The following is a 14,999-nucleotide window of genomic DNA, read 5'->3' as shown; positions in this document are numbered from 1 at the left end:
TGTTTGACTCTCTCTTGTTGGAGATAGTCATTGCCTGGCACTTGTCTGGCGCGAATGTTACTTGGCACTTATCAGCCCAAGCCTGGATGTCGTCCAGGTCTTGCTGCATGCGGGCACGGACTGCTTCACTATCTGAGGGGTTGCGAATGGAACTGAACACTGTGCAATCATCAGCGAACATCCCCATTTCTGACTTTATGATGGAGGGAATGTCATTGATGAAGCAGCTGAAGATGGTTGGGCCGAGGACACTGCCCTGAGGAACTCCTGCAGCAATGTCCTGGGGCTGAGATGATTGGCCTCCAACAACCACTACCATCTTCCTTTGTGCTTGGTATGACTCCAGCCACTGGAGAATTTTCCCCTGATTCCCATTGACTTCAATTTTACTAGAGCTCCTTGGTGCCACACTCGGTCAAATGCTGCCTTGATGTCAAGGGCAGTAACTCTCACCTCACCTCTGGAATTCAGCTCTTTTGTCCATGTTTGGACCAAGGCTGTAATGAGGTCTGGAGCCGAGTGGTCCTGGCGGAACCCAAACTGAGCATCGGTGAGCAGGTTATTGGTGAGTAAGTGTCGCTTGATAGCACTGTCGACGACACCTTCCATCACTTTGCTGATGATTGAGAGTAGACTGATGGGGCGGTAATTGGCCGGATTGGATTTGTCCTGCTTTTTGTGGACAGGACATCCCTGGGCAATTTTCCACATTGTCGGGTGGATGCCAGTGTTGTAGCTGTACTGGAACAGCTTGGCTAGAGGAGTGGCTAGTTCTGGAGCACAAGTCTTCAGCACTACAGCCGGGATGTTGTCGGGGCCCATAGCCTTTGCTGTATCCAGTGCATTCAGCCATTTCTTGATATCACGTGGAGCGAATCGAATTGGCTGAAGACTGGCTTCTGTGATGGTGGGGATATCGGGAGGAGGCTGAGATGGATCTTCCACTCGGCACTTCTGGCTGAAGATGGTTGCAAACGCTTCAGCCTTGTCCTTTGCACTCACGTGCTGAACTCCGCCATCATTGAGGATGGGGATGTTCATGGAGGCTCCTCCTATCGTTAGTTGTTTAATTGTCCACCACCATTCACGACTGGATGTGGCAGGACTGCAGAGCTGTGATCTGATCCGTTGGTTGTGGAATCGCTTAGCTCTGTCTATAGCATGTTGCTTCCGCAGTTTAGCATGCATGTAGTCCTGAGTTGTAGCTTCACCAAGTTGGCACCTCATTTTTAGGTATGCCTGGTGCTGCTCCTGGTTGGATGGTGTCATCAGTGCGAAGACGGGACTTCGTCTCCACGAGGACAGTGCATAGTCACTCCTACCAATACTGTCATGGACAGATGCATCTGCGACAGGTAGATTGTTGAGGACGAGGTCAAGTCGATTTTTCCCTCGTGTTGATTCGCCCACTACCTGCCACAGGCCCAGTCTGGCAGCTATGTCCTTTAGGACTCGGCCATCTCGGTCAGTAGTGGTGCTGCCGAGCCACTCTTGGTGATGGACATTGAAGTCCCCCACCCAGAATATATTCTGTGCCCTTGCTACTCTTAGTGCTTCCTCCAAGTGGTGTTCAACATGGAGGAGGACTGATTCATCAGCTGAGGGAGGGCGGTATGTGGTAATCAGCAGGAGGTTTCCTTGCCCATGTTTGACCTGATGCCATAAGATTTGATGGGGTACGGAGTCAATGTTGAGGACTCCCAGGGCCATTCCCTGGGAACGCAAACTATTACATCACCTACTTCACATAAAGCATTTTAGTTGAATGTGACCCAAAAATAGTCTTGTTTGATGGCATAGTGGGTAAGGTCCTCATTTAACCATTGTTAGGGAGAGGGAACAGTCAGTCAGGATTCCTACTCCTGATCACAAATAGGTGACCCCTGCTGGATAATACACGTGTTCATCAGCTAGACTGGATTTGGATCTGGTTCAGTTGTAATGCTTCTAAAATTGGATAGTCTGTCAACTCTAGTTATCTGGAGTAACACGTGAAGAACTGCCATTTAGACAAAGTACCCAGAGAGCTGCCAATATCCATAGATCCATGCCCCAACATGAATCGTGAGAGGAAGGGAGATGGAATGGTGACTGGAAAACTAACACCAATAATAAGGTTGAGTATCCCCTGATTTGTGTTGAAACAAAAATATTTAGGAAAATTATAAGGAACATGCCTCAGCACCGTTAGTACAAAATTTATAACACTGTGGTAAGTCTAGAGAAAGACGGTTGTTCCTTTTTCCAATGGAGCTATTCAACAAATAAAATGGGGGGGAACTTTTAACCCCCAAGAACGGGTGAGTTGGGGGCAGGTGTGAGATCAAAATGACAGAAGTTGGAAGCGGAACCTCATCTCGGCTACAACACACCCACTTTGCGCGCGCAACCGAAATCCGGAAGTCCTGTCCCCACTTAAAACCGACAGGCCGATTGTTATAGGGTCAGTGTAGGTAATTCAAACTCTTGAGGTACTTATTTTTTTGTGGATTCTGCAACAGGAACGGATTTAACTTCTGCACGTGTTTCCCGTGGCTTCTGAAAGACGCCATTGAAATGGAGGTGAGGTGCAGCAGAAGCTCATTTGGCCCTTTAAACCTGTGATTGAGACATCTCAATAAAAGGTCAGGCATTGCAGCTGGTCACTCAGTTCTCTTAGGCAGTCGTTTGGCTGAGAGTTCTTTGTGTTTAGACTGAGATTTCTTTGATGAGACTGAGAATTCTTGTGTTCAGACATATTTACCTACATTTTGGAGCCTCTCAAACTAACGAGATCAGGATGGTGGGGCGTAGTCCAGAGGACATCTGAGGAGGAAGAAAATGATCATCCATGGCAGCCACGTCGTGTTGTGTTGGGATCTGTAGGTGCACAAGAGAGAGGTGCACAACAAAGACCTGGAGAACAGCAGAGAGGGGAGCAACAGAGGGGCTGGGGTAACAGGAGGCACTACCCATGTGAGAGGCTATATAGGCTGAGGCTCTCTGAGGACCAGTGCTTACGCAGGCTCAAGTAGAGTTGGCAGATGGTCACAGACATCTGCAGTCTCCTTCAGGGAAGAGCTGCTCCCTGCTGGACCTGGTGGTCACGCATTGCCCATCGCACTTAAAGTAACCACAGCCCTGAATTTCTTTGCCTCTGGTTCCTTCCAGGGCTCGACTGGTGACATTTGTAGGGTCTCTCAATCTTCAGTACACAAGTGTATAAGACGGATGACGGACGGGTTGTTTGCCTGTGCATCTGATTATGTGAACTCCAGCCGTGACAACAACAGCCAGAATGAGCGGGCACTGGGATTTTCCTCTCTGGCTGGCTTCCCACGGGTGCAGGGTGCAATCGATTGCACACGTGTGGCAATTCAAGGACCACCACACGAACTAGCAGTATTCATTAACCAAAAGGGCTATCACTCCATTAACGGGCAGCTGGTGTGCGACCAGAGATTTCTGCAGGTGTGCGCCAGATTCCCTGGCAGCTGTCATGATGCCTTCATTTTGCACCTGTCAAACATTCCAAACCTCTTCCAGGCAAGAGACAGGCTTAAGGGCTGACTCGTTGGAGACAGAGGATACCACCTGCAAACGTGGATCATGACACTTGTGAGGAATCCCACCAACAAGGCACGACAACGATACTACCACAGCCACATGACCATCAGGTGTGTCATTGAGCAAGCCACAGGCATGTTAAAGATGCGCTTCAGATGCCTCGACAGAACTGGCGGAGCCTTTCAGTATCCGCCAGTGAAGGTCTCCAGGATAATCTTGGTGCGCTGCGTCCTGCACAACATTGTGCTGCAGAGAAGTTTACAGGTTGTCGAGGACGAAGGTGCTCCTCGATCATCCTCTGTCAGCGGCAACATTGAGGAGGAGGAAGAGGATAAGGAAAATGGCAACGGTGCACACATCGCGAGACCAGCCACACACATCTTTCTCAGGTTCTCATTATGACATTCCAAAAATAAAGATCTTTGACCTACTCATGCCACCTGGCAAAATCATCACTACGACCACCAAAACTCCCCCCTCCCTTTGCACAAAACCGTCCTTCAGCCACGCATACACCCATTGCATGACTGCCCAATGGGTGTCACCATGGATTGGCATTGGTCATGAAGCAAATGAAAGGTCCACTTGAAAGTCTGAAAGCAACAATGTGGAAGACTTGGAAGTGGTGATAGTGAATAAATTTTATGTGCCAACATTAAAAGAAATATAAATTACAACATACATTTGTTCAAACACCCTTGTGCATATCCTTGGTGAACTACAATTCCTTAAACTTACGCTTTCCACCGTTTCTATATTGTGCATCCCCTGTGGCTTCAGCAGAGGTAGAGGCAGACTGCTCAGATCCCTGCCTTGACTGCTGAGCTCCTTTTGGCTTACGACCTCTGGGTTTTGGAGCCCGTAAGGGCCCCGCCAAAGACTACTCCACCTGCATTTATGCAGGCGCAGACTCGGCCATCGGGAGAAGAGACACTATTTCAGGTACTGGGTGAGACATGGGAGCGGTTTGAGTGGAGTTCCCACTTCCATATCCTATTTCGCCATCACCCCTCTTCTGGGCCAGCGCCACATCACTCCTACCGCTGTACTGGAGAGCAGCTTGGCGGAGATCAGTGATGCATTGTGAGGCCACTGATAAGGTATCTGTTGTCCTGTTGAAGGAGGCAGACATCTCCTGCACAGCTGTGGTCATGGCCTGTGTAGACTCATTTGTGAGCCGTGCTTGAAGCCCAGTGCAGACATTCTGTCACTTACCTGCGACATCACTCCACCAATGCTGCAATTGGATTCCTCCATCCTCTCAGCTACTATGGAAAGTGTGCGTGGCACATTTTCCAGTACTTTGCAACAGATCCAACTGTATCATTTTCCTTCTCAACGATGGCCCCCGGCATCTATGTCCAGCTGAGCAGAGCTTGGAGAAGAGTGCGCCCTCTTACGCGGACTCTGCACAGCTGCCCCTGCCACCAGTGTCTACTCGTACTCACTTGTGACTTGTGAATTGTGAATCACCAGTTGACAACCTAACAATCTGTCTATTAGGACCCACCGAAGTACAAGTATCTGCGCTGGTGCATGGCTGTATGTCATGTGATGGTGCACCCTCAGAAGGAATGAGGAATTGACATCATCCATCTCAGCAGAGTCTTCTTGTAGGCGTGATGTCCCTGGGAGACAAAATAAAGCAAAACGACTTCGTCTTAGCACAATAACGATCTTGCCAATCTCCATACTCGGGCTTCTCATACTTCAGGCATTGATTATATAACGTCAGCATCTTTGTGAAATACATGTTATATTCTGTCACCACCCAGATATGAACTTCCAGTCTCTCCATCTCTGATTGAGAGGATCACAGATGTGCCATTTATTGACGACTCCTCCGCTTCAGTTATTTCCACAATCTGTGGAGATCCACCGCCAGTCCTTGCCCTCTCTTTTGCGTTTTGCACTCTCTTCTCCTACAAGGGGAAACAGAACAGACCTGTGAGTTACTGAAGGTACCGTATTCACCCGACAAATGCAGTGCATTGGCTGAGGATGACTGTCAGACAGATTCATCAGAGGGTCACTGTCGCATAGATGCATCACATTGCATCGGGATTGGGGCGAGTGACAGTGTTGGGTTCATAAATGGGGAGGTGAGCAAGTGCATAGAAAATAAAGGATGGTTGCTGGTGACACTGAAGTGGGTGTGAGGAGTCTTGTAATGGAGTACGCTTGCCAAGACCGAGTGATGGGGGTGGGGGATGGCGGTGTTGTACACAACAGGATATGGGTGAATATGCAAATATATTTACTTTTCCAGACTTGCTCAGGTCATTGAATTGTTTCCTGCACTGCAGCCAAGACCTGGGCACCGTGCTACTGCTTGTTACCTCTTGTGCTACCTCCAACCAAGCGTTTTTGGTGACAGAGCCAGGTTTCTTCCTGCCATCCCTTGGAAAAATAACCTCCTGGCTCTCACTGCAGCCAGTAGCACATCTAGGGAGGCATCACTAAATCTAGGCACTGCCTTTGCTTTCCTGGACTCCATTTCTCTTTTCTCCTTCAAAATCTATTGTTGAACTGGCCCTTTAAATAATGCAGTTGTGATCGCATCATCCGGGTGCGCAGTACGCCCGCCGCAAAAGCTTGGAGACGCGAAACCCAGAAGCAAAGATAATTGACTGTAATCGAGATGCGAAAGCAGATTTAAACGCGCTCACTTTGGTTCCGGGTTTCCCATGGGCAAATCCACCCACCCGCTGAGTTCTCATCTCAATGTTAAAATCCAGGCCCAGGTGTCTGAAGACTAAGCTATCGGTTAAAATTGATCAGAAATGCACTACTTGCAAAGAGAAGACCCCAAACAATCGATTTGTAATGATAAAAGCTTGTTTGTCAATTTGTCTGTTTGTGTTGGATGGCAGCTTTCTCTCTTTAACAACATTGGCAGCATGGCTGCCAAAATATACCCACTTAGGGGGCTCACACTGTGGAGCAGGCAGACTGCCCATAATTTCATTGAAATCACTGGATTGAATTCAGTCCCAGCAGTAATGTGCAGTGGCAGCCTGAAGTTTCTGAGCAGGGGAGCCACTCGTTCTAAATGTTTCTATTCTCAGAGGTTCCCAGCAGTTTTGAAGGTCGTCCTGATGGGTACCAAATCATATTATGTTGTATTCATATATCTCAGCTGCAACTCTATAACATTGTTTATGGAATTTAATAACTCAAATGCAATAATACTGTGTGAGCGTTAATGTAGAGTCCCAATTGACTTGACCAGAAGATAAATGGAAGGAGAAATGGTGGCACATTTCTACAGGTTGTTTTTAATAAGCATGTTATTTAGTTTTATCAGCCTGCTGGTATAATATGTTCCAACCTACTCTTCCAGACAGATTTGTTAATGTCTCCTTTTCTACAGGAACATTGATTCCCTGCAGACATATCTGTATTAAACCTCTAGAAACTTGCAACTTCAAAATTAGATTAAGTAGCAGAAACACTACTCCTGAAATAGAAGAAAATTGAGTGTGTTATTGAATTCATGCCACATTGTCTCAAAATGAGATATAGCATAATATAGTGGCACTGTTTTGCTCCTTATAACAGGCAGCCAACCGTAGTTCATGATCGTTGAATTTGATTGGCCACGCTCCCACATGCGAGGAGGATATTGGAGTCTTATTTTGATTATTGCATTTAAAAAAAATTCTATCAACAACAACAACTTGCATTTATATATCGCCTTTGACGTAGTAAAACATCCCAAGGCACTTCACAGGACTGTTATTAAACAAAATTTGACACCAAGCCACATAAGGAGATATTAGTACAGGTGATCAAAAGCTTGGTCAAAGAGGTAGGTTTTAAGCAGCGTCTTAAAGGAGGAGAGAGAGGCGAAGAGGTTTTGTTTATTTTTTACATTTATCTTTTAGCTTTTGTAGAAATTAATGCAGATGTCACTAGTTTTTGCACCCAGTGATGTCCTGATAAACCAAACTTATTGAATCTTCTTTGAAAAGTTGAACATCATCTTAAATTTTAGCTTTTTTACATTTGAAACATTACACGGAGAAAGTAAGTGCTTTTTCCCCTGGATTTTTTTATATATACACACGTGAACAGAGATAGAAGATATTTATATTAATTATTGCTTCATAGGCATCTACAAGCAAAACACTTTGAGGAAATAAAGTACATTAATTGATATTTAAGTGCACCTTTGTTCATTTCAATTCTCTTTAGTACTGCTGTAATATTTCTCTACTCAAATTCTAAACATAAATTTCCCGGTGTTCCTCATTGGTGTTTTGGGGAGGATCATTTTCATCACAATAAGATGAAGTCAAGTGCAATTGGAATAAATGAAGTCTCTGTAACACAAATTATATATTGTGTGTGGAGAGAGAGGAAAACATCTTTTCCAGCAATTTTGCAGAGGTGACAATGCCTCTTTCCAAGTTTTATTTTATTAGAACATTTCACATTTTACTTAATTTTATGAGCTTGACAGTTTATAAGATCAGAATTCTTTTACCCAATAAGATTTTCCATTTTGCCAAGATCTCCCAAACTACATCCAACATTAAGGCCAACTTCTCCAAACTTCTGCCACCTGAACAAGTGACCCAACCGTTCATAAAGGAAGGTGGAACTATCAAAGTCAGGTTGTTGGTAATTTTCACACGCAGCAGCTCTTTCTCTCCACTCTCATCTGTCATGAAAGTACCACTTAACTGCCTGTACTGTGAACCGTTCCTTGTGTTTGCTTCTATATGGCTGCTTGGTTCCATGGAGGTGGACCAGTACACAGCAAGGTGCAATGATCTAGTTCAAATCTGAGTGTGTCACAACTGGCATACCGCATAAATAATATGTGGTATAATAATTTATATAATGCCTTTCAAGACCTCGGGACATCCCAAAGCACTTTACAGCCAATGAAGTACTTTTGAAGTGTAGTCTCTGTTGCAAATTGTCTACAGCGTTTCCTACATTACAAGGTCCCACAAGATCCCACAAATAGCAATGAGATATTCAGATCATCTGTTTTTTTAGTGATGTTGGTTGAGGGGTAAATATTGGCCAGGACACTGGGGAGAACTCGCCTGCTCTTTAACCAAAGTATAAAGATATCTCACTGAAGAACAAAGTGATTTCTCCCCCCATTCTCCTAATTGGGATATCTTAATTTACGACAGTTACTACCTTGATGCACTGGACTTTTTAAACTCCCACTTTTATCAGTTAAATTTGTGCAATTTTTAATTCTCTTCTGCTATAATTTTTCACAATAATTCAGAAGGCATCACACCAGTTAGTGATAGTGGAAATGCCACTGCACTGCTGGTTTGGTGCAGGCCAAGAATCAAGCTATTGCTTTCATCCCCTGCTAGTAAAACAGCCATGCACTATAATTGGGAAGGTTTTCTCTGAAGTTACACTGGCTCATGTACTGCTGTATACCATGATAGTAATGTATGAGAACACAAAATAATTAAAGAACAATATCAGCAGGTGGGTGAAACAAATATACAAGTGGTCCTGGGGTACGAATTAGGTGTAAAATTGACCTGAATTTTAAACAAAATAATGCCATAAAATTAACAATAGGTATTTAAATATATCCTTAAATGGGTATGGCTGTAATTTAATCTAGGGATTTTGATAGCTCATATTTTTTTCAATAATTATTTTTTATTTTGTAAATTTGGAAGTATGACAACTACATCTAGATTCAAGAGCATCTTATGGTATAACGTAAAGTCTGTTATAATAATTGCTTGTTTAGCAAGAGAGAGAGGGAAAGAGAGAGAGAGAAAGCATTTAAACAACTCTCCCAACAATAAATGGTTCAGATTTGAACCTGTAATAATGATTTGCAATCACTTAAAGATAGTCCCAAAGGGGCTTTATCAGATGTAAATTTTAGTATGGTTACATTTTAGTATATATTTTAATGGAAATTTGTTATCATATTAGGAATGTACAACATTGTTTTAAAAAAATCAAAATATAGATAAACTCAATGGAATGTGTCATCTGGCTCAAAAGTATTCAGTGAACTGAAATTTATCCAGTTGGTGCTGCCAGAAACGGTTTTATTTCAATTTATATTCACTTAAGCAGAATTGACTATTTCAAACAGCGTTCAAAATAACTACCTGCATGTCTTCACTTATCCCTTTGAGTCCAATTTTACAATCTCTCCTATTCTCGATTCTCCACTATTCTAAGTTTGACGATTACTCCAGCATCTTCTGAGTGTCGTCCTCAGACTACTCTCTACCATCTATTGTCACTGCTTCTGGCTTTCACAGCATGAGGAGCTACTTCTCTTGATTGCAGCTGATACATGATTTGAGGGGGGGGGGGGAACACATTAAGAGGAAACGGGAACAATGAAGGGGAACATTAAAGGGAACAGAAAAATGGCAAGAAAGCCTAAGAAATGAACCAGGGAAAGAAGAAAAATAGAAATGAGCAAAAATGTATAATTCTAGAAAAAAATGTGTATTTTGTATTGGACTGCAACAATCACTGAACATGAAAATAAAATTTGTCCAATGAGAATTTAACACTCCTTACAGGGTTCAAAATATTTTTATTTTCTTCACTTATCTCTCCTCAGGAGTATGCACAAGCAGTCAATCCAGCCCCTTCAGCAGCCTCATGTGCCTTCACAGAGGGTTCCTGTACCATTAGTTGCCAAAGAGCGCCACCTAGCGATCGCCAGTGCTCTCTGGAGGAATTTCTTTCCTTTTGTGAAGAGCCAGAGACTGTCGCAGACACCTTCTTCACAGATAGCTGATAATGCTGCAGGTCAGTGCAATCCTCATTACAGAGCTCTGTCCCAGTTCTTAGCATTTAAAAACATCATAACCACAAAAAAACAGTATGAAATGGTAAGAAAGATTCCTGTTTCTACCTGAATTCTGTACACGATAACACACCAAATGTAGCATCATCATCATGTTTTCTGGAGGACACCCTTCTAGTTTGGGCCTCAGCTGTGTTAATTATATAGTCACATTACACCTGGTGTCACAACTTCTGTAGTAAGGAAACAGAGACTTTGATGTCATTATAAATAACTGGTTAGATTGAATTGGAATTATGTCAGTTATGAACCTTCTGCTGTGTGTGCCCATATACATGAAGTGCACTTAAATTGACATATACACAAATGTTTGTTAGTCTGTGCAAAAATACAATAAATCCTCTCTGCCTAAGATTCAAATATTTTATATTATGAATATAATAACTAATATCAGAGAGTGATTACAAAACTGCTATGTAATTGAGTTCAGATGGACAATTATCACTCAAGTTATAACTCAATCTGCCGGGCGTATAACGGGCGGTTGATCCCATACGGCCCATTTTACACCCCTGCCGAAGTTGAACGTTCCGGTGTATAATTTCATATACCTTCAATTTTATATGTTCTTCAATGTCGGGGGTGGGGGGGGGTAGAAAGGGAAGATGCAGCCTTCTGTGAACGAATGAGAATTTCACATGTTGGGGGAGTGGGTAATGAATGCAATCTGTGACTTACTGCTCAATGGGTGTGGAGGGATCCATGATTCCTGGAGGAGAAGCTATTGGTTTTGTTTCCCATTTTACTTTGATGGTCATTTCGCTCAGATGCTGGACCTACCACTGGCGCTTGATACTCGCTGACTACTTGAACTCACTATCTTTCAGCTACCATCCTCCAAGGATTTTGGAGGCTACTCCATTTCTTCTTCATTTTGTGGGATAGTGGGTTCCTGATATATACTTTGTGGGAAGGAGGGGGAGAGAAAGAGGCCGCAAACTTGCTCAGTGGAGGAGGCAAAGGGTGAGGGGTCAAAACCTGGTTCATTGGGAGGGACAAAATCTTGCTTAAAAGCAGGGGCTATAATCTTTTCTGGGGAGGTGGAGCCAAAATCTTGGTTGCTTCCACCCTTTCAGATTTTTTTTCCTGTGGTCCACAATATGCCCAGCATATTGCGACTTTTTTTACTTTAAATTTCAAGTCAGAGGCTTTTTTAATAACACAGGCACTGATTCTTTTCTGCGTTGAAAACGTAAGATATATTCTGATTTATTTTTGGGCTGTCATGTCATGTTAGGTGATGCTCCACTGTTTCTAATTCGTTATGTAAAGTTACCCTGTTTAGTATCTTCAGCTGACAGTGATACATCTGAGAACCTGCATGAACTTTAGGCACAGACTTCTCACATAAGCACAGGACTCTGACCGAGAACATTGTAAGAGGCATTTCCAGTACGGAAAATTCTGTTGCTTAGATAGGTTTAATCATTTTCATGCAAATATCTTAATTTTCTATGCGTTACTATGTTACCAGCCTTGCTTCCAGTAATAAGTGCTCAGCTTAGTGGAGAAAACTAGATGGTGACTGAAAGCAATTAAAATATTTGGAGTTAGTTGATTGGTTTAAACACTTAGTCGCTGTTGCTGATTTCCCATTTTTCACTCGTAGCATTTTGAACTTCATGATTGATGGTTTTCATTCCTGTTTGCTACTTGCTGATTCCCTATCTGTTCAGCCGCGATTTGCTGCTGTTTTATGAATACAAAGGTTCAGCCAATGAAGTGGAACTGTGACGCAGAAATTTGCAAGTAAAAAGGTGTGACGCCTGAGCTGTAACCAATGCAAGTGTGCATGAAATGCAACTTTTTATATGGATAGAATTGTTAATGAGGTTTTTAATAAAACAACAAACATTGTGTATTCCAGGTTTTACGCTTCTGGCGATGGATATGCCTAGCACAGCACCGCAAGACCTCCAGCCACAGCCTCTTGTAACCATGATGCAACTATTTGGCTGGGATGACATGGTACACCCTCAGCTAGTTTGTAGATATCTCAGTCATCTAATTCAAAACAGGTAAAACGTTTTGATTTTTTTTTCTTGATCTACCATGTGTTTTCATGGCTTAGGCTCTGGGAATTGTCCCGTGTCTGTCAGGACTGTAACCTCCAGGTACACGGCAACACCCTACTTTCACAATCCCTTGTCAGGCACAAGCCAGTACCTTGAACTTCAGATGACACTGATTAAATGCATAAAGTGGTCATGGATTTGCTGACTGAGGTTCTGAAAGCTTTTAAACGCAAATTATTTCCACTTTAGTTTTCTTTATTATGGAAATAATCCTGATAAATTAATAAATCACAAAATGGTAGTGTTGATTTTATGAAGAACAGTGATTATTTAATGCTTCTCTTGTTAAATAATGATAGAAATAAATTTTTTATTACCCAGAGTTTTAGAACAAGGAGTCCACAGCAGTGTATCAATATTTGCAGTGAAGGTTTTTTCTGGATTCATATTAACACAGATTTAAGTTCTAAATTTCTAAGTAACTAATAGATATCATGTGGCATTGCTTGTGGGACCTGAAATGCAGTATTTGATGCTTCCAGTAATCCTGTTGCAGCCTTAAAGGCAACATTAATATGGAAAATTTACTAAAGCAATATATCACAAAAATTGACAGCGTAAAAATATTGCACACATTAATACTGAGAGATAGAAACATCACAGAAAAAACAATTGTAAAACTACTTTGAATCATACAGCACAGAAGGAGGCCATTCAGCCTATTGTGTCTATACCAGCTCTTTAAAAGATTAGTTCTACTCCCCTGCTCTTTCCCCATAGCCCTGCAAGTTTTTCCTTTTCAAGTATCCAATTCCCCGTTGACAGTTACTATTAAATCTGCTTCTACCACCCTTTCTGGCTGTGCATTCCAGTTCATAACAACTTGCCGCGTAAAACAAATTCTCCTCATCTCCCCTTTGGTTCTTTTGCCGATTATCTTAAATCTGTGTCCACTGGTTACTGACACTCCTGCCAATGGAAACAGTTTCCCCCAATTCAAAACCCTTCATAATTTTGAACACCTCTATTATATCTCATAACCTTCTCTGTTCTAAGGAGAACAATCCCAGCTGCTCCAGTCTCTCCACATAACTGAAGTTCCTCATCCCTAACATCATTCCAGTAAATCTCCTCTGCTCCCTGTTCAAAGGCTTGACATCCTTCCTAAAGTGTGGTGTCCAGATTTGGGCACAATACTCTAGCTGAGTCTTAACCAATGATTTATACAGGTTTAGCATAACTTGCTTTCTTTTGTATGCTGTGCCTTTATTTATGAAGCCAAGGATCCTGTATGCTTAAGCTTTTTGCACTTAAGCAAGTTTAGTGAACAGGTAAAGAAAGAGCTTGCATTTATATAGTGTAGTCATGGTTGTAATGTAGGCAAATAAGGCAGCTAATTTGCATACAGCAAGGTCCCACAAACACCAAAGAGATAAATGACTAGATAATTTGTTTTTAGTGGTGCTGGTTGAGAGAAAAAAGTTGGCTAAGACAGCAAGAGAATGCCCTGATTTTCTTCAAATAGTTTCATGGGATCTTTTACATCCACCTGAGTTTAACATCTTGGTTTAATATCTGATTTGAAAAACAGTGCAGCACTCCCTACTTTCTTAGTGTCACCCGAGGTTCACTGGTAGCTCTCTCGCCTTTGAGTCAGAAGGTAATGGGTTCACTCCAGGAGTAGAATAATGTAGGCTGACACTCCAGTGCACTACTGAGGGAGCGCCTGCATTCTGATCCACACTAAATCCCATTCGCCCATTCTCCTCATCCTCGCTGGCCTACATCCATTAAACTTAAAATCCTCATCCTCCTCTACAATTCCTTTCATGGTCTTGCCTCACTCTACCTCTAACTATCTCCAGCCTTACACGTCTCTCATGTCCTCCAGTTCTCTGACATTGGCTGTCTGTGCACCCCACCCTCCCTCCACTCCACCATTGATGGCAAAGCCTTCAGCAGGCTCAAACACATTTTTTGGACCACCCTCTGCAATACCCTCAATCTCTCTACTTCTCCACTCATGTTTAAAGGTCTCCATAAAACCCATCTCTTCGACCAAGCTTCAGTCACCCTAAGACATTCACAAAGGCTCAGCTTCTGTTTTTTTTCTCCATGAAGCACCTTCGGACTTTTTTTTACATTAAAGGTGTTAAAACATTAGCTTAGTAAATTTGAAACATGTTCCAAAGTCCAATTTGACAGGTGTACAGAATCCAAATTCAGAGTATTCTTGTAATAAAAGAAAACCATTTTCTTCAGAAAATCTCCATGGTGATTACAATATTTTAATCATTTGAAACAACCAAAATTGCACAACCACCTCGTACTGTATAATGTATAAGATAAATCTGTTACAGCCCAGAACATTCAGCTTGCAATCTTGCGATATTGATGGCTTTACCTTTGCTCTCATGGTTCATGACATTGACTGCAGCTCTCAATTGTGTTGCTCAACTGTTCCCGGTCCCCTTTGAGTTTCTATCAAAATACACCTGTTTCTTTTCCTTTAAGATTTTAAAAACTGAATCTCTGAAGGGAAATGGACAGAACAAAATTTCTTCACTATTAATTGTTTAAATATATACATTTTGAAACAAAAGTCC

General features: G+C 42.6%; 1 protein-coding gene across 1 annotated transcript in view; it reads left to right on the top strand.

Moving 5' to 3' along the window:
- mms22l (MMS22-like, DNA repair protein) overlaps positions 1 to 14,999 on the top strand; it is a 131,061-nt gene that overhangs the window by 87,116 nt on the left and 28,946 nt on the right. Inside the window, exons 15-16 of the mRNA XM_067983841.1 lie at positions 10,130 to 10,320; positions 12,246 to 12,396. Of these exons, the coding sequence (XP_067839942.1) occupies positions 10,130 to 10,320; positions 12,246 to 12,396 (342 nt within the window). The remainder of the gene's footprint in view (positions 1 to 10,129; positions 10,321 to 12,245; positions 12,397 to 14,999) is intronic.

The sequence above is a fragment of the Heptranchias perlo genome, chromosome 5 (genome assembly GCF_035084215.1).
Source record: "Heptranchias perlo isolate sHepPer1 chromosome 5, sHepPer1.hap1, whole genome shotgun sequence".
Lineage (NCBI taxonomy): Eukaryota > Metazoa > Chordata > Chondrichthyes > Hexanchiformes > Hexanchidae > Heptranchias > Heptranchias perlo.
Note: the sequence above shows the minus strand (reverse complement) of the source record. Positions and strands in the feature narration are given on the sequence as shown.